The sequence below is a fragment of the Diaphorina citri genome, unplaced genomic scaffold (assembly GCF_000475195.1).
Source record: "Diaphorina citri unplaced genomic scaffold, Diaci psyllid genome assembly version 1.1 scaffold78, whole genome shotgun sequence".
NCBI classification, from domain to species: domain Eukaryota; kingdom Metazoa; phylum Arthropoda; class Insecta; order Hemiptera; family Psyllidae; genus Diaphorina; species Diaphorina citri.
Genome location: NW_007377515.1, coordinates 59,358 through 85,301, shown reverse-complemented (window position 1 = coordinate 85,301; position 25,944 = coordinate 59,358). Strand labels below are relative to the sequence as shown.

The 25,944-nt window shown below is 38.3% G+C and overlaps 1 protein-coding gene across 1 annotated transcript in view; it reads left to right on the top strand.

Annotated features, from left to right (window-relative positions):
* Positions 1-25,566, top strand: part of LOC103522033 (cationic amino acid transporter 3-like) — a 33,731-nt gene extending 8,165 nt beyond the window's left edge. Inside the window, 9 exon segments of the mRNA XM_026832433.1 lie at positions 11,953-12,181; positions 21,321-21,449; positions 22,261-22,416; positions 23,005-23,109; positions 23,663-23,727; positions 23,730-23,794; positions 24,452-24,514; positions 25,014-25,153; positions 25,433-25,566. Of these exon segments, the coding sequence (XP_026688234.1) occupies positions 11,953-12,181; positions 21,321-21,449; positions 22,261-22,416; positions 23,005-23,109; positions 23,663-23,727; positions 23,730-23,794; positions 24,452-24,514; positions 25,014-25,153; positions 25,433-25,539 (1,059 nt within the window). The 3' untranslated portion in view covers positions 25,540-25,566.
* The last annotated feature ends 378 nt before the right edge of the window (positions 25,567-25,944 follow it).

The window sequence follows — 25,944 nt, the reverse complement described above, 5'->3', positions numbered from 1 at the left end:
ATCATTATTTAGGTAGGTAATCTGTCATCAAAATTGAAACGTTAAAATTTCCTGATAATACTATCATAACTTGGTGGATGTATCGTTTTTTCCTGTTATTTCTCATATACTTATGAGCTTCCTAACTTGTACTTTCTTTTAAAAAATTCAGGAGTTAAATTAATTTCTCCTAACTTTATCAAATGCACATTTCAGTGTGTTATGGATCTACTCAACATACGTCGTATTCCTGTCACTGAGAGTGATGAGAAAAATACTGACCAAAAACGTCGAGCTCATTATTTGCGAAGAACTGCCCTACGTGAACCGAGTGTGGGAGGTAAGTATTGTTGACGGCAACACTGGAAACACTAAAGAGAGAAAACCACACACTTAATGTGCATTTTATTATTATTATTTTTTTTTTATTTCACGTTCTTGCATGGATTCCGTGTCCGTCACTACTTATAGTGCCTATGTTAAAGAGGTCTCTTCTTGATCCCTTGTGTGCCGCGTCCACTTTTGTTTAGTACTATTACACTACTTTAGTACTTCTTACATGCAATTCATTAAACTATGAATGTTCTTTCCATTTCAGTTATGCAACCACATCTACATGGCGCGAGAAATGAAGGACCTTATCTTAGAAGAGGACTTGTACGCGAGACTCCTCTTTCTATTCCGGTCACCAGAAACGCTCATCACAATGACTAGACCCCCTATGCGAACCAGAACCATCTAAGAAACCATGGTGTCATGAGACCATTAAATCCATCAATAGAATGATAACTGGCTATATCCTGAACGTACACATAGAGCTCATTCGGATTGAAGATATGTAACTTTTCGGCCAGAAAGACATCTTCAAAATAATATTCAAAGTACATTTTCCATTTGGGAAGGATTCCCAATTTTCCACAATTTTAGTGCGTCCATGAGTTTCACAGATTGTATCCAAAGCTGTTATTTGACATGGCATAAGAAGGCATAAGCATAAGAAAGATCTGTTAGCTGGGGATGAATTGAATTCTCGGCGATACCATCTATGGCGCATTGTGATAGAAATCAACCTCGTCGCGAGTGTTATACTGGACAGCGCACAGATGCGCGGACTCTGTTGCTGCAATTTTCACTGACAGAAGATGAATCGGAAGAGAGAATATCTGCTGGGAATGTGGAAGATAAGTGCAGACAAGCACCACATGGAGAAGACATAGGGATAGTGAGTACTAACTTGTATAATTAGACAATTGGTCTTTTTGATTCTACCATTTGGACTGCACTTTTATATTTCTACTAATTTATTTGCTTGCATTTAACTTAACCCTATAATAACACTGGTCATCACTGCTCATTTGTGACAGGTCCTTTTTGTAACAATTTTCCATTGACGTGACTTCTGAACAAGTAGGTAGGAAATCTTGAATATCACAGCTTTCTCGATATGGTATATTATGTAGTTCCAATTCTTCGGCGTAAAATCCGTTGTAATTATTATGATTATGAATTTTGTATATCCCCCTTAGACTAAAAGAAGCAGTGTTGCACTTCCAAGTCCAAACGATCTAGAAAAATTATTCCTGGAAATCGTGTCCTCTGGCTCAATAAAAGATTTGGAAAACTTCATTCACAAGCACAACTTTCAGGATCACATTAACTGTGTCAACATTCACGTAAGTCTAGCTTTTGGTTATCTTCCCAATGATCTATTAAACAATTTTAATTTTTGGTGGTTTAAACCATCAACTTACTATCTTCAATTTCGTACCGATAGGTACAATGTCAAACAGTTTTGACTTGGTGGGGTGTGGAGCGCTACCGCTCTCCTTAATAGATATCGATTCTGCGCTCTCTCTTTCCAACTTGAAAAAAAAGAGATAAAATAAATGCGTTAACAAGAGTTATGTTCTACCTGTTATTTCAGGGCGTGTCAGCGTTACAAACTGCCATCATTAAGAACGACGTAATGATGGTAAAATACCTCCTCTCACTGCCCAGCATCAAAGTTCGTGATGGGGCACTCCACGCCATTCAATGCGACGAAATCAATATTCTCAAGCTCATTTTGGACTGGCAGAAATGTCACAAACCCGAGTCCGAGTTCAAAGGTCATTGCAATTCGAACGATTTTCCCAAATGCATCACGCCGTTAATGTTGGCCGCTCAGTTGGGGAGGTTAGAGATCGTCGCGTTACTATTAGAAAGAGGTCACTGTATTCCATATCCACATCTCCCTACTTGTCAGTGTGTTCAAGTATGTCAGTAAGTGTTGATAACAAACTTATAATTAAAATAAGACAAGTCTGATGTGTAGGGTACATAAAATAGGTACTCAAGATTCATTTACAGCTCGAGAAAGCTACAGATTACCTATGTTGAATTGTTGAATCTCCCGTTATGTTTGTAATCTTCTTCTCAGATTATACGAGGTACTCTTGTTCTTTTTCTTGATATCGAACTTTACAGAAACACTGACAACCTGAACTCCAAACCGCAACCACCGTCCTCCATCATCAACATCTATCGTGCCAGTTGTAATCCAGTTTACATTTTCCAAACCTCCGACGATCCGTTTTTGTCCGCTTTTTGTTTGTCTCAGGACTTGGAAATTTGCTCCAAATTCTATCAGTATGGGCAGGACAGCTGGTCCCATTGCCGGACCTTAGGCCAGCCACTCACTATCAAGTAGACCTGACAGGTACGGCTGAAAAGGTTAGCCTGTCAGATCTACCTGATAGTGAGTGACTGGCCTTAGATACATGGAGCCTTAGAAATTAATTAAGTGGTTGGGTGGAAGGGCTCATTCCTGCCACGATAGTCAAATTTGATTTCAGGATCCAACCTCAGTGGTGCAGTGCTTAGCGCGGTGGACTCTGGATCTAGAGGTTGGTGGTTCGAGTCCAAGTCAAGTCATAAAATTTAGCGTAGTTTATGAAGCAGCGAACGACATTAGTGACAAGCATTTATGCTTGAACCTTTACCTGTCAGATCTACCTGATAGTGAGTGGCTGGCCTTAGATACATAGAGCCTTAGAAATTAATTAAGTGGTTGGGTGGAAGGCCTCATTCCTGCCACGATAGTCAAATTTCATTTCGGGATCCAACCTCAGTGGTGCAGTGATTAGCGCGGTGGACTCTGGATCTAGAGGTTGGTGGTTCGAGTCCAAGTCAAGTCATAAAATTTGGCGTAGTTTATGAAGCAGCGAACGACATTTGTGACAAGCATTTATGCTTGACATAATTAAAATTCCTTAATTTCAGGATCCAAAAGGTTCTTCAGTGTCCGGTGGAACATCTACGAGGTGTTCAAATGCAGCCTGTTTGTGCTGACCTTCATGTTCTGGGTGGCTGCCTACGTCAGCGTTCGCCTCTACGATCAGCAAGACTTGGAAAGAAAGTACTGGCACTTCTTGGATCCGACTTTGGTAGCCGAAAGTTTGTTTGCAGTTGCCACGGTGATGTCGTTCTGTAACTTGCTGTTCTTGTGTCAGCTGAGCTACGATTTGGGTCCTATGCAGGTAAGTCAGTGAATTGATCATTACTTACCTCTTTGTTTCCCCTGGTTACCAATGTACATAGAGCCTGTCCCCCGGTTACTCCAGGTTACCAATAGGTAGAATATTATAAGATTGGTAAACAGGTATTTATTCTGAGAGAATGCGTGTATCTTTTTAGGTGTGTTCTTTAGTAGTGTCTCTGATTATATGTATAAGATTGGTAAACAGGTATTTATTCTGAGAGAATGCGTGTATCTTTTTAGGTGTGTTCTTTAGTAGTGTCTCTGATTATATGAAACTAAAACGTAGACTTATTTGTTTCGCAGGTGTCTGTTGGTAAAATGACAGAAGATATCATGAAGTTCAGCGTGCTCTTCGGTATTATCATGTTGGCTTTCACTGTCGGTAAGAAATTACAATAACACTCGATAAATAATATGATTCTTTGCTTTAGGCAAAGTTTGGAATTGTTTTAAAAGCCTACCTTCAAAGTTGTTCAAAGGTCAAAGTACTGTCAGTTCTTTGATATGTTCATCTACTTGTTATTCATACAAATTCATGGATTCTTTGGGTCTGGTGATTGGAAAGACCTTTCTGTTTTGCCTCTGTCTCTCTCTATGTGTCTCTCTCTGCCACATCTGGCAACACGCCACTGATTGTTACGAGTAAAAATGTATAGGTTGGTAAACATTTGGGAAGTCAAAGTTGTTCAAAGGTCAAAGTACTGTCACTTCTTTGATATGTTCATCTACTTTTCATTTTCATCTGAATTTGTATGAATAACATTCATACAAATTCATGGATTCTTTGGGTCTGGTGATTGGAAAGACCTTTCTGTTTTGCATCTTGGATCCGACTTTGGTAGCCGAAAGTTTGTTTGCAGTTGCCACGGTGATGTCGTTCTGTAACTTGCTGTTCTTATGTCAGCTGAGCTACGATTTGGGTCCTATGCAGGTAAGTTAGTGAATTGATAATTACTTAGCTGTTTTGCCTGTGTCTCTCTCTGCCACATCTGGCAACACGCCACTGATTGTTACGAGTAAAAATGTAAAAATCGATCGGAGTTTATATAAACATTGGCAATTTTATTTTTAATTGAGAGAGACATATGTTCGTCTCAGCGCACATCGGCTTCCATTATTCTGTTTCATCTCAAAACAAAGTAAGTTTTCCACTTTTCATGCGTTCTTTTTCATTTGTCTCCTTTAAATGTTGATCCATAAAAGAAAAGAAAATAGTGTGGCTATCTTTTTTAAGTCAATCCTGAAATTCCTGTAAAGCTATTAGGTACCCACCGTGTAAATCTTGTAAAAAAAAGTCCATAGACAACCAAGATTTGATTAGTTTAGAGAATCTCGTGAGTATACTGAAAACAATATTGTCCTGGAGTGAACTCAATCATGATGAATTAATTCATTAAATTGATTAAACCGATGCTCCAATTAGAACATTGTGTAGATACTGCATTTGTCTCCTCCTTTAAATGTTGATCCATAAAAGAAAAGAAAATAGTGTGGCTATCTTTTTTAAGTCAATCCTGAAATTCCTGTAAGAAGTGCGTAGTCTAATAATGACCCTTTACGAATAAGTTTAAGTAATCTTGTAGCAGAATTCGTTGAGTCAAATGAAGCATAATTAAAATGAATATATACTATTAGGTAGGCATCAGGTATAATAATATTATGTACATGAAAAAAGCTATTACCCACCGTGTAAATCTTGTAAAAAAAAGTCCATAGACAACCAAGATTTGATTAGTTTGAAGAATCTCGTGAGTATACTGAAGACAATATTGTCCTGGAGTGAACTCAATCATGATGAATTAATTTATTAAATTGATTAAACCGATGCTCCAATTAGAACATTGTGTAGATACTCGTATCATGTAGCCTGAGATACCTTTTTACAGTCGATACACCTATAAAACATTATTAACTTGGAGTAGGAAGAACCAGAAGTCAATCTGTTAACAGTTAATACGTTTAACCTTCCCACAATATCACCTGAAGACACCTTGACAGTAACACTTTGGTCTTCATCGAGACCTGGTTGCAGATAATAATAATAATAATAATAATAATAATAATAATAATAATAATAATAATAATAATAATAATAATAATAATAATAATAATAATAAAGAAGTAATTTTATACAAAACACATCCTATGTAGTCTTCTACAGGTAAGTAGGTATGTAGAGTTTTATGCATTTACTTATTATGTATTATGTGTAAACCTATTGCTCCTAAGTATTTATCAGTGTGTTTCATTAGGATAGGTAAGGTAGAGTTTTATGCATTTACTTATTATGTATTATGTGTAAACCTATTGCTCCTAAGTATTTATCAGTGTGTTTCATTAGGATAGGTAATTGCGGGCTAGAACCTATACAACTTACCTACATTAAGTAAGTTATGTAGATCAACTGTCACATGGTCCCACATAATCCAAGGTTGAGGTTGAGGGATAGCAGCATAGAAGTTAATAGGAAAACACTGTGAGTTGCCTTCCATAACGTATTAGGCAGGAGCATCACTTACACCTGTGCAAATATCAGAGTAACCTACAATACCTACATGATCAGACAAACACAATATAGATTGCTGAAATAGAGTAGCATTGAAAATTGTGACAGTTAATAGGAAAACACTGTGAGTTGCCTTCCATAACGTATTAGGCAGGAGCATCACTTACACCTGTGCAAATATCAGAGTAACCTACATGATCAGACAAACACAATATAGATTGCTGAAATAGAGTAGCATTGAAAATTGTGACGGAACGGGCAAGGTGCACAATTGCAAACCATTTTGCTCCCATTGTACAGGAAGTTGGACAGATCATATCAGGTAATGGCTGAAAATTCGCTATGCACATGAATGACTTCATTATCTGACATGATAATGAAGAAACATCAGGTATATAGGTACATCTCCGTGACTTCTGACATCGAAGCGTTTACCCCTTCATGTGAGTTTAATTACAGTTAGTTCCCGAGATAATACGAGTGTCTTGGTGAACTGTCACTCAGAGGGTTGAATTAAACAGCTACTGACACCGAGAGGGTTTAAGTTAGGTACTTAAATCATTTCTTTTCCTTGTAAAGTAAAATATCAATTTTATCAATAATAAAATGGAAAAACAAGGGGTCGATACACACTCTAACCGAAACACCCACTTTAAAGCGCCTAATAGAAAATAAATGCATCTCAACTGAGGTAGATACTCGTATCATGTAGCCTGAGATACCTTTTTACAGTCGATACACCTATAAAACATTATTTTTTCTCTCTCGTGAAATAATGTCATCATTAAGGAAAATATCTACGATTAAACCACCGTTAATCGTATAATAGAGGTAATTGAGATACTGGTTAATACAGGTTTCATTTTGAGGAAAATATCTACGATTAAACCACCGTTAATCGTATAATAGAGGTAATTGAGATACTGGTTAATACAGGTTTCATTTTGAGAGTAAGGAATGGAATATCACAGATCATATCAGGTAATGGCTGAAAATTCGCTATGCACATGAATGACTTCATTATCTGACATGATAATGAAGAAACATCAGGTATAGGTACATCTCCATGACTTCTGATGAAGTGTTTTGCACATCGAAGCGTTTACCCTTTCATATGAGTTTAATTACAGTTAGTTCCCGAGATAATACGAGTGTCTTGGTCAACTGTCACTCAGAGGGTTAAATTAAACAGCTACTGACACCGAGAGGGTTTAAGTTACTTAAATCATTTCTTTTCCTTGGAAAGTAAAATATCAATTTTATCAATACATAATAAAATGGAAAAACAAGGGTTCGATACCCACTCTAATCGAAATACCCACTTTATCTCAAGCTGATTGCCATACTCTTTCCCTTTAATAACCCACGTGACGGTAATACCCATCAATATATTGCGCTAAATCATAGATAGGTATGGGTAATGGATATGTAGACCATCACCTACTAATTATATGCTGGTAGACCACTAGACCATCTGCATCAGATTGAATTGACCACCAGCTAAGCCATTATTATAGAATGTGTTAATGCATAGCACGTGAATGAGCAAGTCCGCTATCTGTTATTGGCTCTCTTGAAAAAAAACGACCTTCTTCTTCATAGAGTTATGGACTTAACTTCAGTGTCGCGGAAAATGTATTCCGGACCAGCTAAGCCATTATTATAGAATGTGTTAATGCATAGCACGTGAATGAGCAAGTCCGCCATCTGTTATTGGCTCTCTTAAAAAAAACGACACCAGCTAAGCCATTATTATAGAATGTGTTAATGCATAGCACGTGAATGAGCAAGTCCGCCATCTGTTATTGGCTCTCTTAAAAAAAAAACGACCTTCTTCTTCATAGAGTTATGGACTTAACTTCAGTGTCGCGGAAAATGTATTCCGACCACTCCTAACATTTTGCTGAAGGGTTAATGACTCTTACATTATTTTAGGATGTCTATATTTAACCGGTGTTCTGCCTTTGTTCGTTATCCACTCACAAGCGGCTGATGAGAATTATCAGGTTATTACTTTTCAAGATTCTTATATTGTAATCTCTAAGTAATCCGTAAATCCACACTTTTTGCTTATTATCTCTATTAGAGTTAGTGCTCGACTTAAAAAGTGTTCTGCCTTTGTTCGTTATCCACTCACAAGCGGCTGATGAGAATTATCAGGTTATTACCTTTCAAGATTCTTATGTTATCTCTAATTAATCCGTAAATCCACACTTTTTGCTGATTATCTCTATTAGAGTTAGTGCTCGACTTAAAAATCTGTGTTCTGCCTTTGTTCGTTATCCACTCACAAGCGGCTGATGAGAATTATCAGGTTATTACCTTTCAAGATTCTTATGTTATCTCTAAGTAATCCGTAAATACACACTTTTTGCTTATTATCTCTATTAGAGTTAGTGCTCGACTTAAAAATCTTCTTATCTTCCCTTGAAGGACCCTCATCATAAATGATAACATTAGTAACAGATATGTCGCCAATCGCCATCAGAGCATTTACATTAGCTTTAAGAATAGTTTCTAGATTTTTCGTCAATGGCTAATAATTGTTCTAGTCTTTGATAGATGACAGGTAAGTATGCACCTTATCAAAATCATTTTTCATATTTTTATTTTATTATTTTTTTTATTTTATTTTTCAACTATAGAATTATGAAAAAAGTAACTATGGCTATCCATAAAATATATTTAAATGATAAAATTATGTACGAAAAAAAAAAGACAACAGTAGGATTCGAACCCCATCCCACCCGCTCATCAGTTACAGTTAGTCAGAGATCACACTCCTTACCACTCGGACACGCCGACTCCTGTCTCAATGAAGCACTCGATCGGCTGTCGATCAACATCGATTCACAATAAATTCACATCGATCGATGATCGATCGACAGCCGTCAACTATGTGTGAACACACCCTTAGAGGATAAAAAATGCTATCTTTTTAGAAGTAGAAACAACAAATCAATTAGTAAGTAGGAAATCTATATTATTAGGGGATTCCCGCACACATGCATCACCTACAATGCCAATATACTAATGACATGGCATCAAGCCAAGTTCCAGTTCCAACCTAGAAGCTGGTTAATATTGACATTGAAATTGTTGTGTATAACTTCAAAATATCTACATACACCAAGATACCTCTAGTCACGTGAAATTTCATTTACTATAAGCTGTGGGGTGTGAATGAATTTCCGCTGGTGTTGTTTTCACTTCGGCAATGGTGACTTGGACTTTGTTTCGAGTAAAAACTTTTACTCTCTCCTTGAGCCTAGCCTAGATGCTTGTTACTTATTATACGAGACGCAACGGTCTGATAGACATAGATCGGACACAGACCGTCGAATGTGTGTACCGGGAATCATCCGATTTCAGTCTTCAGACCGTCTGAGAGAATACAAGTCGAAAGCTTTCTTTCGGTACACACGTTACGACTGCCTGACAGACCTCGGTCTGACTGTTCCGAGTGACAGTGACTGTTCTTAAGTGGCCGGGCGAAAATTTGAGTTCATGTCAAATCTACTAATAACTGGAAACCGGTTTAAGAATCACAGTTTACGATTACTTTGAAAGTTCAATCACACCAAAGATTTAAAACCTCCAAATATCTAAGATCAGGGTGGAAGTTGGTACGATTCGTGGACAAGATTTATTATACCAGATCAAGTTTTCTTTCGCCAAGGTCACAGTTGTGTTTGTTTTGATCTTTAGAAGTGCAAAATAAATTGATACACTTACATAACTTTGTTTAGCAGTAAGAAGGAAATATTTCATGCCATATCGAGAACAACTTGTAAATCAGAACTCACTAAAGAAAAGGGCAAAAAACCAACAAGCTGATTTTCTTCATGTGTAGAACGTCTACTTTATATCTACTAAACTTATTTTTGTCTATCAAGTTTTCTTTCGCCAAGGTCACAGTTGTGTTTGTTTTGATCTTTAGAAGTGCAAAATAAATTGATACACTTACATAACTTTGTTAAGCAGTAAGAAGGAAATATTTCATGCCATATCGAGAACAACTTGTAAATCAGAACTCACTAAAGAAAAGGGCAAAAAAACCAACAAGCTGATTTTCTTCATGTGTAGAACGTCTACTTTATATCTACTAAACTTATTTTTGTCTTTTTTTTCAAGAGAAAAAGAGTTTCTGATCGAATTTTTAGGCTTTGTCGCTTTGTTCAACCAATATGCTAGCGAAATGGCCCTCGTGCGGCCGGCATACATAGGTATATTCGAAGTTCATATTTAACTTGGAGTAGGAAGAACCAGAAGTCAATCTGTTAACAGTTAATACGTTTAACCTTCCCACAATATCACCTGAAGACACCTTGACAATAACACTTTGGTCTTCATCGAGACCTGGTTGGATATTCTGACCTTGCTTAGGTTAGGTCAAGTTTAACATTGATATTAATAGGATTTTTTATGCTGGTAAAACGAAGTTTTTCTTCGTTTTATTATCAGGCATTAGTCACAATTGGTCCTGGGTTTATTCATGTAGGTATAAATGGTGCTTGCACCAGGCCTTTTATTGGATAAATAGTAGTTCTTAGCTATCATTAATGCAATCTGGATCTGGTAACAGAAAAAGAGTTTCTGATTTATCGAGTTTCTGATCGAATTTTTAGGCTTTGTTCAACCAATATGCTAGCGAAATGGCCCTCGTGCGGCTGGCATACATAGGTTCGAAATTCATATTGACCAATCAAAATTTCCGATAGCTATTTACTTGTGACGTGTGAAAGATGAATGTGGGTCAGAGTACAAATGACAACGACATGTCTGGTTGTCATGACAACTAAATTGCCAAATACGTATAGCTAGAATATGAACAAGTTATGTCTTCTCTCTCCATAAATCCATCACGAAGAAAGTTGAAGAACAAATACAGCACATACCTAGCTACCAGCATAAATTCTTCATCATGAAAGATACATACGAAAATACACAGCTTGATGACTGTTTGACGAAGTTACTTGAGGTTTTGGAAACAGGAGATATACCTACCTATTATCTTAATACGTATAGCTAGAATATGAACAAGTTATGTCTTCTCTCTCCATAAATCCATCACGAAGAAAGTTGAAGAACAAATACAGCACATACCTAGCTACCAGCATAAATTCTTCATCATGAAAGATACATACGAAAATACACAGCTTGATGACTGTTTGACGAAGTTACTACTTGAGGTTTTGGAAACAGGAGATATATTATCTACGATTTAGGTAGAGAGGTATACATAGTGTGAATAAAGGGGTTTAGTTGAAGGATATTCATTTTTGATTTATTTAAGCAAAGATTTTAATACAAATGTTCGCTTCGAAATTACGCTATTTAATGTTTACTTTTCTTATCCTTTAGTTCTGGGACTCGAACCCCAGCTCCATGGATTACTAGTCCAATGTTTTTACTCTAACCGAGTCTGACCCTCTGACCTATTAGGCCTTAGTTATAGTTTTATTTTTTAGTTTTATTATCAGGCATTAGTCACAATTGGTCCTGGGTTTATTCATGTAGGTATAAATGGTGCTTGCACCAGGCCTTTTATTGGATAAGTAGTAGTTCTTAGCTATCATTAATGCAATCTGGATCTGGTAACTACGGTCTGATAAGTAAACTTGTTTCTGGTAACTTTTCTGTAGGTAATCTTTGTCATTCTTGGGAATTTGCTTTGTTGTAAAAGAATGCAGGAAAATATTACCTATACCTATTACCATCAGACATCTATGCAATCTTATGTTTACAAATTTAATCTTTCTTCTGATGGATCTGTGGAATTTCCTTGGTCTTCAGGCTCTCCATCTAAAGTTAATGTTGTTATAATAATGCAGAAACGTTATCTAACCAATAGAACAATAACGAAGTAGGTACACAGCCAGAAAACATAATTATGTATTTCAATTCACAAATGAACATCAAAATCTTTCGTCTTCTCTGCTTTCAGTTCTTCAAATCTCTATCAAGGCGGAAAACCAACATCGACCAAGGACCCTTGGGAGAGAGTGAAGTTAAACTAGCCCGCGTGCTGGGCCTCACAGATCTTACCCTATTGGGGGTTGGTGCAACCCTAGGGGTCGGTGTGTATGTGTTGGGGGGCTCAGTGGCCAAAAATCTAGCCGGACCTGCTGTGATCATCTCCTTTCTTGCAGCAGCTATAGCGTCGTTCTTCTCAGGTAATTATGTCTTGATGAATTAAGAAGCGCGGTAGTGCTCCGCCCCGCCAAGTCAAAACAGTTTGACAGCGCTACTAAAAGATATTATACGCCTCACTGTATAACTGCTAAAGGTGTGTCCACACTTAGTCGACGGCCGTCGATCCACATCGATCGACAGCCGGTTGACTATGTGTGGACACACCTTGAAGCTTTTAGTGTCAGCGGTTTTACCCTTCAATCGTCAACAATCTATCCACCTTCTCACTCAGCCTGAGTGGGGCCGTTAAAAGACAGCATCAAGTGCTTAACGTTGCGTTGTTTAACTTCAATGATCCATCAATGTTCTCTAGATTACTCTAGAACACCGCTGCGCGCTGGCTTTTCTATCGTTCTGTGCTAGGTATACCTTTCTACTAGAAAGTTTCTAGGGTACACGTTTACTACTCGAAATGTTCTGGTAAGACCGGGATTAACCAGCTACCAAATTTCAATAATAAAATAATTCTATTTTTAGTATTGTTTAAAAATTTGATCTTTTCCTTTTCAGTTCTCCTGGCCTGGGGTGTCAAAGAGTCTACGATGGCCAACAGCATTTTCACGGTGGTCAATCTACTTGTTGTTGCCACCATGATGGTTGCTGGATCTTTCAAAGGTAGAAAACTTTGGACTCTTTCGACAATACACTTGCGATAGGATATTGCCAACACCAGACGTTCTGAAAGACCTATACAGATACTTTTCTCTAACCCTTTCATATTGTTCATGAATTTTATTGATAGTTAAAAAATAAAAGTACCAACTGTTAAAATTCTGCCCAGTGACCACCAATCTTTTATTCCTCCAAGATCCACCAATGTTTAGAGTGGGCGTTGTATGCTGGGATAGTGGTAGGAAAGAAAACACAATACGAAATTAGCTGTCTATGACATTGGCTTGGTTACTCAACAAGTCAACACATGGCAGGATTGCCAAGTAATGGGAATTATATCTAATTTAAGAGCCTTCAAGTCGGACCTCTAGATTACTCTAGAACACCGCTGCGCGCTGGCTTTTCTATCGTTCTGTGCTAGGTATACCTTTCTACTAGAAAGTTGAGTACACGTTTACTACCCGAAATGTTCTGGTAAGACCGGGATTAACCGGCTACCAAATTTCAACAATAAAATAATTCTATTTTTAGTATTGTTTAAAAATTTGATCTTTTCCTTTTCAGTTCTCCTGGCCTGGGGTGTCAAAGAGTCTACGATGGCCAACAGCATTTTCACGGTGGTCAATCTACTTGTTGTTGCCACCATGATGGTTGCTGGATCTTTCAAAGGTAGGTAATTTCGGACTCTTTCGACAACACATTGTACATTGTACGACTAATGTAATATCCTTCAAGTCGAAGGTTGAAAGATCCTTTTAACTCGAATCCTTCTAAGTTCGAGTTTCTTTTCCACGGGGTGAATCTATGTTGTCGATGCAGTATGGACGGTTCAGTCGACATCGATCGACGGCTATTCGTTCAAAAAACTAAAGGCATTTGAAAATTCAATTCTCTAAAACAGATAGGTCAATATTAACCGATTTCGTCTCCCTTCCACAGTGGACTTCGCCAACTGGGTAATACCCAAGGAGAGTATTCCTGCTGACAAGAGAGGTGGTGAGGGGTAAAATGGACGCGGCACATAAGGGATCAGGAAGAGACCGCCTTAATATCAGAACATAATAAGTGCATATTTTTTCCAGTCCAACCCCAGGATGAGCGGATGAGCTACAGGTTTTGGCAGCCTGGAATTACTATGAGATTTGAGATTGAATTTCTAACCACCCTTCCTACTTTTTGGAGAGAGAGAGAGAGAGGGGGGGGGGACTGTCTTGGTTTCAAATCTCAAAACAACTGTGGCAGATTTATACATACATATATTTAATAATATATTTCAAGGTGCCTTACATCCCTATAACAATGTTGATATTTGGTTCCAGGCACATTCATCTACGTGACTTACAGTCTGAAGAACAGCAAGGAAGGCATCCGGCGGCGAATGAAAGAAGTGTCGGATAACAAAACATTTGCCGCCATGAAAATGGCGGATGTCAGTGGCGGCATTAAGAATGAGAACTTTGTGTCATCCAGGGAAAATGTGGGGGAATATAGCCCTTGATAACAGTCAGTGCTGGAGTCTATATCCTGAATATAGCCCTTAATAAAAGCCAGGGCTGGAGCCTATATCCTGAATATAGCCCTTAATAAAAGGCAGGACTGGAGCCTAATCCTGAAATGGTGTTGCCGTCTACAACACAATTTCGAGACTACTAAACAAGAAATTTGTCGAGCTTACTGCTTAGAAGCAAGAAATCTGAGATGTAGATAACGGTTTTTTTTTTTTTACTGTGTGATAGAAAACGGAGGTCTTACCGTCCCGAAATTGAAGAGAGAAGGAAAGTCAGCGGTTCCAAGAACGAACCTTATTTATCAAGGATAAAGTTCACCCTGCGCAGGAATCGAACCCAGAAAATAAATTATGAGTACCTGTGGATCAAAGAAGCTAGGTGATATGTCTCGGGTGATTTCAAATCGGAAAGGTGATGTGTATTTGAATACGATTTTATTATTAGGATATCTATTTTGTACCATATTTGTTTAGTCTCGGGTGATTTCAAATCGGAAAGGTGATGTGTATTTGAATACGATTTTATTATTAGAATATCTATTTTGTACCATATTTGTTTATATTTCTTCATAATTGTGTTCCGAGAGATGTTGAATATACATACCTACACGCATAATACAACATTGTGATAACTGAAAAATAGAACCACTCCTTGTTTTCAATACATAGGGTAAGTGTACCATTAAGTCTCGGGTGATTTCAAATCGGAAAGGTGATGTGTATTTGAATACGATTTTATTATTAGAATATCTATTTTGTACCATATTTGTTTATTTCTTCATAATTGTGTTCCGAAAGATGTTGAATATACATACACGCATAATACAACATTGTGATAACTGAAAAATAGAACCACTCCTTGTTTTCAATACATAGGGTAAGTGTACCATTTATTCGCCCACCTAAAAAACGTACCATTTATTGGCCCACCTGCCCACATTTATTTTTCTGAATTTTTGTTTTATGACTACAATTTTTGAATAGCACTGGTTCGATAGCAGTCTTTAAGCCCTTTCTTTTGATGAAATTGGATCTTGCAAAATTTCATCCAGTTCAGACTTATGTGGCGTATGGTACAGGTGGGCCAATAAATGGTACACTTACCCTACTTGGACTTAGACATAGGTATTTACTAGAGTACTAGACTATATGAAATTGGATCTTGCAAAATTTCATCCAGTTCAGACTTATGTGGCGTATGGTACAGGTGGGCCAATAAATGGTACACTTACCCTACTTCGACTTAGACATAGGTACTTACTAGAGTACTAGACTATCTTTATGTATCACATCATGTCGTGAGGTCAAAGGACAATTTAGCCATTTCGTACACAAAGGAAAATAATTGAACTTTTGAAAAGGACGATTTCCAAGTAAGACAAAGAGGACCGTTACCAAGTATTACAAAGAAGACATCAGAGTCTATTGTATTGCGTTGGGTTTATTGGTAAAAGGATAATGATTTCTGGAAATCTAGACCGTCCCCCATGGTAAGAACAACATAAGAGTAGTCTGAGGAGCAAAGAACAAAAATGAGAGGCAACCCCTAGACTAAAATACCAAAATACTTACATATGACATAGATACTGGCTACTTACCAACCTGTTTGTTCCCTAATTGTGGCCTGGATGAGACCTATGGGAAGCCACAGGGGCCCTTTTTCTGAAAGATGTTCACTGAACCACTAAAATTTACTTTGGCAGTCAATCAAATATGGGGAGCCACAGGGGCCCTTTTTCTCAAAACAGTTCACTGAACCACTAGAATTTACTTTGGTAGTCACTCTGAGTTGAGGAATATTCTACGTCGCAATAAAATTTTAAATTGGACGCATTTTGGAAACGGCTTAGCTATCAGTGGCGCGGGGTAGTATAGTATTCGTGATATTATATTCCTACCAGGAGCACATTATTTTCTTCTGGGGCTGATGGTGAACTTTTAGATGCGAATACTTAATTCGAATTCGTAGCCTCCGTGACCGAGTTAGTATCACATTCGGCTTGCACTCCGGAGGTCTCAGGTTTGATTCCCGGCGGGGTCGAAGTTTTTTTTTTTTGCTCTGTGCTTGGAGTTCGGGCTGCACTCAGCCTCGTGAGGATAAGTGAGTAGCTTTTTTAATCGGACCGAAACAAAGTTTTCATTTTACCTACGTATGCTGGTTGAGGGTGATGAACTCATGACTATCAGCTGGTTGAGGGTAATGAACTCATGACTATCAGCTGGTTGAGGGTGGGGGGGGGGAATTTTTTTTTTTTTTTTTTTTGGCTATGTGCTTGGAGTTCGGGCTGCACTCAGCCTCGTGAGGACAAGTGAGTAGCTTTTTTAATCGAACCGAAACAGTTTTTCATTCCACCTACGTATGTACAATAGACTATATAGGTAGGTACTTCGTAACACCAGAATCTGTCGATCAACATCGATTCACAATAAATTAACATCGATCGACAGCCGTTGACTATGTGTGAACACACCTTTAGAGGAAAAAAAAAAAAAATGCTATCTTTTTAGAAGTTATTTTGGGTGTTCTTGTTCTTATAGCCAAACTTTTACAATATCTCTAACCGTTTAGTCGGTATAGCTGAAAACCGCCAAAAAACAGTCAAAAACCGCCAAAAAGTGGTCAATATACCGCCACCTAACCTATCTCAACCAACCAAACAGTTGCACCCTTGTCACATTTGTAAACTACATACCAAATTTCAAGTCTCTAGCTCATACCGTTCTCGAGATATTTTGTTTACAAACAGACACACACACACACACACACAACTACATACCAAATTTCAAGTCTCTAGCTCATACCGTTCTCGAGATATTTTGTTTACAAACAGACACACACACACACACACACACACACACACACACACACACAGGACCAATGGCTGAAACTTTGGATTTAGGCTCGGACCTCAAAACGTGTTTTGGCACTAAAAACTGACCATCGAAATTTTGACCCGATTACATTACTTTCCTTCCTATAGGATAAGGAAAGTAATAGAACTTGTGGGAAAGTAAAATTTGAAAGTTTCTCAGGCACCCTTGCTAGGTACCTGCTGAACTTGGTCGAAAGCCGACTCCACACTTTTTGATTTTGGTTTTATCGATAGCTTTGAAAATAGAAAGTAAAAATTAGAAAGTAATCATTTCGAGAATGTTTGATTTTGGTTTTATCGATAGCTTTGAAAATAGAAAGTAAAAATTAGAAAGTAATCATTTCGAGAATGTGTGTGTGGAGGGTGATGAACTCATGACTATCAGCTGGTTGAGGGTGATGAACTCATTACTATCAGCTGGTTGAGGGTGATGAACTATGGTGAGGGGGGTTTTGCTCCCTGGGGACTAAGTGGCATCATGGCGGGAGCTGCCAAGTGCTTCTTTGGGTTCGTAGGTTTCGATTGCATTGCGACCTGTGGAGAAGAGGCTAGAAAGCCGCAGAGAAATATCCCGCTCTCCATTGTTCTGTCTCTGATTGTCATCTTTATCAGCAACTTTGGCATTGCTTGTGTACTTACACTTATGTGGCCTTATTATGACCAGGTAAGCATGGAATTTCATTAATAAGCTCATACATTCAAATGTGTAAAATAGTAGGATAGTGGTACAGGTCCACTGCCAATAATTTTATTAACAAAGGAAATTTTGATAGTGAAATACCCCCTATTAATCTATTCAAGATGAATTAAGAAGCGCGGTAGTGCTCCGCCCCGCCAAGTCAAAACAGTTTGACAGCGCTACTAAAAGATATTATACGCCACACAGAGTAGGGTTGGGACATCGAGATGAAAACATCGATGTTCGATACATCGATGTTTTTAAACTTCGATATATCGAGTATCCGATATATCGTAATCAAAAACATCGATGTTGACATCGATGTTTTTGTTCCGATGTATCGATGTTTTCAAAACATCGATGTCGATATCCCAACCTAGGGTTGGGACATCGAGACGAAAATATCGATGTTCGATACATCGATGTTTTTGGAATTTCATTAATAAGCTCATACATTCAAATGTGTAAAATAGTAGGATAGTGGTACAGGTCCACTGCCAATAATTTTATTAACAAAAGAAATTTTGATAGTGAAATACCGCCTATTAATCTAATATCACGTTCGCTTCCAGGATCCTGAAGCTCCCTTCCCATACGTATTCGATAAGGTTGGATGGTCTGTTATGAAATGGATTGTCACCACAGGGTCCCTATTTGCCCTCAGCACGAGGTAAGTGCTGAGTATAACATAAAGGTGTGTCCACTCAAAGTTGACGGCCGTCGATCGATGTGAATCGACAGTGGCAGCGAAAGAGTTAAGTTAGAATTATTATCAGTTGTAAAAGCTGTGAGCAAGTGTGTAATTAAGCCGTTCACAGCCTAACGAAGGACTTGAAAAACATCGATGTTGACATCGATGTTTTTGTTCCGATGTATCGATGTTTTCAAAACATCGATGTCGATGTCCCAACCCTAACACAGAGAGAGTAGCCGTTTTCAGGTAGATATGTATTTAGGTGTGTATTTAGTTTAATCTGGCATTAATTTTCACCTGGTGGTTACCTTCTACTTAAGAGCATACTCTCATTATTTTTACCTAAGTAAATCGTGTACAACAAGCTACAAGTACTCGTATATCAATTGTAATAACAGTGCTATTCCTAATTCCTACTCAATTGCATTTTTTTCCAAGAAATGAGCCGATATGACGTTAACATTGCGACATTCTAATAGGTTTTTTTTCTGATTTATACTTTTGATTAGACCTAGAGATGAAAACTATGAATCAAGTCAGAAGTGATTTCATAAAGACCCTTATCAACCCTGCTAAAACAACTGTGTGACGTTATTGAAAATTAAAATTGCGTCAATGCCAAAATACTGACAAGATTGTTTTTTTCCAAGAAATGAGCCGATATGACGTTAACATTGCGACATTCTAATAGGTTTTTTTCTGATTTATACTTTTGATTAGACCTAGAGACGAAAATTATGAATCAAGTCAGAAGTGATTTGATAAAGACCCTTATCAACCCTGCTAAAACAACTGTGTGACGTTATTGAAAATTAAAATTGCGTCAATGCCAAAATACCGACAAGATTGATGGGTACATGAAGTACTGAATGAAAATGCATAGTACGTTATATTATTATGTACTACTTTGAAATGCATAGTTCTTTTCACGGGTCGAGTGGATTGGACTTCTGAAACACTTTCCAATATTTTGGGGTAACAGTATTTCTTCTGAAATTACACGTGATGCTATGGTAGTTTAGATGAAACAACAAATCAATTAGTAAGTAGGAAATCTATATTATTAGGGGATTCCCGCACACATGCATCACCTACAATGCCAATATACTAATGGCATGGCATCAAGCCAAGTTCCAGTTCCAACCTAGAAGCTGGTTAATATTGACATTGAAATTGTTATGTCTAACTTCAAGATATCTACATACATCAAGATACCTCTAGTCACGTGAAATTTCATTTACTATAAGCTGTGGGGTGTGAAAGAATTTCTGCTGGTGTTGTTTTCACTTCGGCAATGGTGACTTGGACTTTGTTTCGAGTAAAAACTTTTACTCTCTCTTGAGCCTAGCCTAGATGCTTTTTGCTTTTTATACGACACACAACGGTCTGACAGACATAGATCGGACACAGACCATCGAATGTGTGTGGCGGGAATCATCCGATTTCAGTCTTCAGACCGTCTGAGAGAATACAAGTCGAAAGCTTTCTTTCGGTACACACGTTACGACTGCCTGACAGACCTTGGTCTGACTGTTCCGAGTGACAGTGACTGTTCTTAAGTGGCCGGGCGAAAATTTGAGTCCATGTCAAATCTACTAATAACTGGAAACCGGCTTAAGAATCACAGTTTACGATTACTTTGAAAGGTCAATCACACCAAAGATTTAAAAGCTCCAAATATCTAAGATCAAGGTGGAAGTTGGTACGATTCGTGGACAAGATTTATTATACCAGATCAAGTTTTCTTTCGCCAAGGTCACAGTTGTGTTTGTTTTGATCTTTAGAAGTGCAAAATAAATTGATACACTTACATAACTTTGTTTAGCAGTAAGAAGGAAATATTTCATGCCATATCGAGAACAACTTGTAAATCAGAACTCACTAAAGAAAAGGGCAAAAAACCAACAAGCTGATTTTCTTCATGTGTAGAACGTCTACTTTATATCTACTAAACTTATTTTTGTCTTTTTTTCAAGAGAAAAAGAGTTTCTGATTTATCGAGTTTCTGATCGAATTTTTAGGCTTTGTTCAACCAATATGCTAGCGAAATGGCCCTCGTGCGGCCGGCATACATAGGTATATTCGAAATTCATATTGACCAATCAAAATTTCAGATAGCTATTTACTTGTGACGTGTGAAAGATGAATGTGGGTCAGAGTACAAATGACAACGACATGTCTGGTTGTCATGACAACTAAATTGCCAAATACGTATAGCTAGAATATGAACAAGTTATGTCTTCTCTCTCCATAAATCCATCACGAAGAAAGTTGAAGAACAAATACAGCACATACCTAGCTACCAGCATAAATTCTTCATCATGAAAGATACATACGAAAATACACAGCTTGATGACTGTTTGACGAAGTTACTACTTGAGGTTTTGGAAACAGGAGATATATTATCTACGATTTAGGTAGAGAGGTATACATAGTGTGAATAAAGGGGTTTAGTTGAAGGATATTCATTTTTGATTTATTTAAGCAAAGATTTTAATACAAATGTTCGCTTCGAAATTACGCTATTTAATGTTTACTTTTCTTATCCTTTAGTTCTGGGACTCGAACCCCAGCTCCATGGATTACTAGTCCAATGTTTTTACTCTAACCGAGTCTGACCCTCTGACCTATTAGGCCTTAGTTATAGTTTTATTTTTTAAATGAAAGGGTTTAAAACGTAATGTAAATATTTTTTCATGCCTTGTTAGACAGCAGTAAAGTCTGACAGAACACGCGGTTTGCCTTCTGATTCCAGGAATATGCTATGCTGAATTCGCCGCCCGAGTGCCGAAGGCTGGATCTGCCTATATTTATAGTTATGTCACAGTAGGAGAATTCATAGCCTATGTCATAGGATGGAACTTAATTTTAGAATATTCAATAGGTAAGTATGGGTATCTTTTATACCCTTCTCAGTTGGGTATAACAACGAATCGTGGTTGACTGAAAGAGCTCCTTTAGGAGAATAATGTCAGTTTTAAGCCATGGAAAAATATAAAAAATAAAAACATGTGCAATTTCTTCAGGCTCAGATTTACAACCAGGATAAAAATTGTAAAAAACATCTCCCCAGCCTTTCGTAAAATTTATTAATTTTATTCTGCAATATTTTAATAATTGCACTCAAGTCAAGTGTTTTTGTAACCCCAGGGGCTAGACTACACTAGTACAAAACGTGTAGGTACCTCCCTTCATGAATATTATTTATTACCTTTATACGTGAATACTTTGAATTATTATTATTATTATTATTATTAGTATTATCTATGTATTACTATTATACATGTATTTTATAATGGGTAATCTAATAATAGTCTAGTCTGGTCAGAAAAATTAATTACAATACTCAGAGGCTCTCATGAAAATCCCTCTCAATCTCTTTCAAATTTGCATGCTGTAAAATGTGGTAATTATGAGCTTTTGACATATCCTCTAAAATGTTCCATTCTCTCTCTCGCCAGCTTAGTTAGCTCGGAGGATAGAGCGTCTGCCTTGTAAACGCTAGGTCGCGGGTTCGATTGCCGCCTGGATCGGATTTTATCCTGAGCGGATAAGGTTCGTTCTCGGAACGGCTGGCTTTCTCCTATCCTGTCTTCCTTTCACTTCGGGACGATAAGACCTTAGCAGTTACAGTTCTCTCAATCAAACCTCTTCAAAAAAATTGTCCCTAAAACAAATCTCTCTCCATTTCACAGGGACTGCCAGTGTTGCCAAAGCTATGTCGGATCAGTTAGACGCGTTGCTAGGCAACGTCAACAGGAATGTCATGACTCAGGTGATGCCAATTCATATCAGTTTCATGGCCGCGTATCCTGACTTTATAGCCGCAGGAATTGTTTTCCTGTTGTCCAGTAAGTACCAGGAGTTTCTTCGACAGGAAAGACTTTTCCTGCCTTTTCGCGTATCCTGACTTTATAGCCGCAGGAATTGTTTTCCTGTTGTCCAGTAAGTACCAGGAGTTTCTTCGACAGGAAAGACTTTTCCTGGAGATTCTTTAAGGCGGTTTTAACGTCACTGTATAACTGCTAAAGGTGTGTCCACACTTAGTCGACGGCCGTCGATCCACATCGATCGACAGCCGGTTGACTATGTGTGGACACACCTTGAAGCTTTTAGTGTCAGTGGTTTTACCCTTCAATCGTCAACAATCTATCCACCTTCTCACTCAGCCTGAGTGGGGACGTTAAAAGACAGCATCAAGTGCCGTTGCGTTGTTTAACTTCAATGATCCATCAATGTTCTCTAGATTACTCTAGAACACCGCTGCGCGCTGGCTTTTCTATCGTTCTGTGCTAGGTATACCTTTCTACTAGAAAGTTGAGTACACGTTTACTACCCGAAATGTTCTGGTAAGACCGGGATTAACCGGCTACCAAATTTCAACAATAAAATAATTCTATTTTTAGTATTGTTTAAAAATTTGATCTTTTCCTTTTCAGTTCTCCTGGCCTGGGGTGTCAAAGAGTCTACGATGGCCAACAGCATTTTCACGGTGGTCAATCTACTTGTTGTTGCCACCATGATGGTTGCTGGATCTTTCAAAGGTAGGTAATTTCGGACTCTTTCGACAATACACTTGCGATAGGATATTGCCAACACCAGACGTTCTGAAAGACCTATACAGATACTTTTCTCTAACCCTTTCATATTGTTCATGAATTTTATTGATAGTTAAAAAATAAAAGTACCAACTGTTAAAATTCTGCCCAGTGACCACCAATCTTTTATTCCTCCAAGATCCACCAATCTTTAGAGTGGGCGTTTTATGCTGGGATAGTGTGGTAGGAAAGAAAACACAATACGAAATTAGCTGTCTATGACATTGGCTTGGTTACTCAACAAGTCAACACATGGCAGGATTGCCAAGTAATGGGAATTATATCTAATTTAAGAGCCTTCAAGTCGGACCGGAGACTGAAAGGTCCTTCTAACACCGTTCAATGTAGGTATGTTGGAAATGTCGGAATGATTGACCATCAGGCCATTAAAATAATAATAAAAAAATGTCCTTTCAAGAAACTAAAGCAAATTGATAATTTGATTGAAAGTTCCCTGAAACAGATCAAAATATTAACCCATTTCGTCCCTTTTTCACAGTGGACTTCGCCAACTGGGTAATACCCAAGGAGAGTATTCCTGCTGACAAGAGAGGGGGGTGAGGGCTGGTTTGGCTCCTGGCGACCTAAGTGGCATCATGGCGGCGAGCTGCCCAAGTGCTTCTTTGGGTTCGTAGGTTTCGATTGCATTGTCGACCTGCGGAGAAAGAGGCTAGGAAACCGCAGAGAATATCCCGCTCTCTCCATTGTTCTGTCTCTTGATTGTGATCTTTATCAGCAACTTTGCATTGCTTGTGTACTTACACTTTATGTGGCCTTATTAATGACCATGGTAAGGCATGAGGAATCTTCCGCCGACTGAGGCCGAAATAGTGCAGAAAGGTGAGCTGGATACTTCCTACCTGGGTCTTGCTGTCTTGGTCCTCCTTTGTCGAGAAACTGTTAGCGCAAAATTGTGTGTCTGCGATTTTCTCCAGCATTTGTCATATGTGTGAAATCTTTTTATAGTGTATTCGTACCGCATTTCTGATAACGCTGTGTATGTGGAGTTCTGTGTTGATCTCGTACTACAGCATCGCAACTCACCATAATATGGAAAAGTTGTGTAATCATATGCAACCAATTACAAACAGAGATCTCAAGTTAAGTAAAACCATCTAAACCCCCCTCCGCCCCCTCCGGTCAGCATAAGTGGTACAGGTCCCACTGCCAATAATTTTATTAAACAAAGGAAATTCTTGATAGGGTGAAAATACCGCCTATTTATCTATGTCAACACCGTTCGCTTCCAGGGATCCTGAAGCCTCCCTTCCCATACGTATTCGATAAGGTCGGATGTCTGTTATGAAATGGATTGTCCACCACAGGCGGTCCTATTTGCCCTCAGCACGAGGTAAGTGACTGGTAGTATAACATAAGATGCTGTGGTCCACTCAAAGTAAACGGCCAGTACGATCGATGTGAAAATTCGACAGTGCAGGGCTAAAGCAGTTAAGTGTGTGTCCACTCAAAGTTGACGGCCGTCGATCGATGTGAATCGACAGCGGCAGCGAAAGAGTTAAGTTAGAATTATTATCAGTTGTAAAAGCTGTGAGCAAGTGTGTAATTAAGCCGTTCACAGCCTAATCAAGGACTGGATCTATCTCGACATTAAACCCTTCTTGGCAACATTTTTTTTATATTTATATATAAGAGTACTAAATTACCTAGTAGTTTTAACTAAATTAGGTACCCTTTTTGGGGGCAAAACTGCTGGTTTTGGGCACCCTTGATGATCCCAGGCCCAGGGCAAATGGGACTAAACGAACCCCCTGTTAACGACCCTGTAGCAACCGATTTCATTTAGATTTAGATGATATACCTACTTATTGTGTACTTCCCATTTGTTCCAGTATGTTGGGCGCTATGTTTCCCTTACCTCGAGTTCTCTATGCGATGGCATCTGATGGTCTCTTGTATGAATTCTTCTCCCACATTCATCCTGCTACCAAGACTCCCCTCTTGGCCACCCTGGTGTCAGGAGTTCTAGCAGGTAACTTGCAATGTCACATCCATTTCATTTATCTGGGGTTCTGGGGAAAAACCTAAATAACGTCTTAGTGCTTTGCACATTGCATACTTACAGCAGATACCCGGCGTTCATACAATTTTGTTGCCACAAAACGTTATGGGAAAACTTTGAACTAGGTAGGTAGGTAGGTACATCTTTCTGAGTCCCCATGACTTCACATGACGTGACGTGATGGTAGTGTGTTTCTACCTTTACGCTCTTCGTACACTTTTAATTATTTGATGTTCTTCTGATTTTTAGGAATAATGGCGGCTTTATTCAAGCTGGACCAGTTGATCGATATGATGTCAATTGGAACTCTGTTGGCATACACCATTGTGTCCATCTGTGTTCTGATTCTGAGGTAAACCAGTGTTATTTTTATCCTAGGGGTCACTACCTACTAATCTATCAAGAAGGTTGCTACTCTCATAAACAAAACTAGACATAGTACGTAGGAATTCGTAAATTTGGAACTCTGTTGGCATACACCATTGTGTCCATCTGTGTTCTGATTCTGAGGTAAACCAGTGTTATTTTTATCCTAGGGGTCACTACTAATCTATCAAGAAGGTTGCTACTCTCATAAACAAAACTAGACAAATGTACCTAGTACCTAGTACGTAGGAATTCGTAAACGAACCCGCATCCGCAAATGAATAGATAAAGTGGATGGACCTCGTTACCTCTGGTCAAATGATGAAGTCTAAGCGTGGTTAACGCCACACCGGAGACATATTCTACCACCTAACCTTTAGATCACTATTCTTATC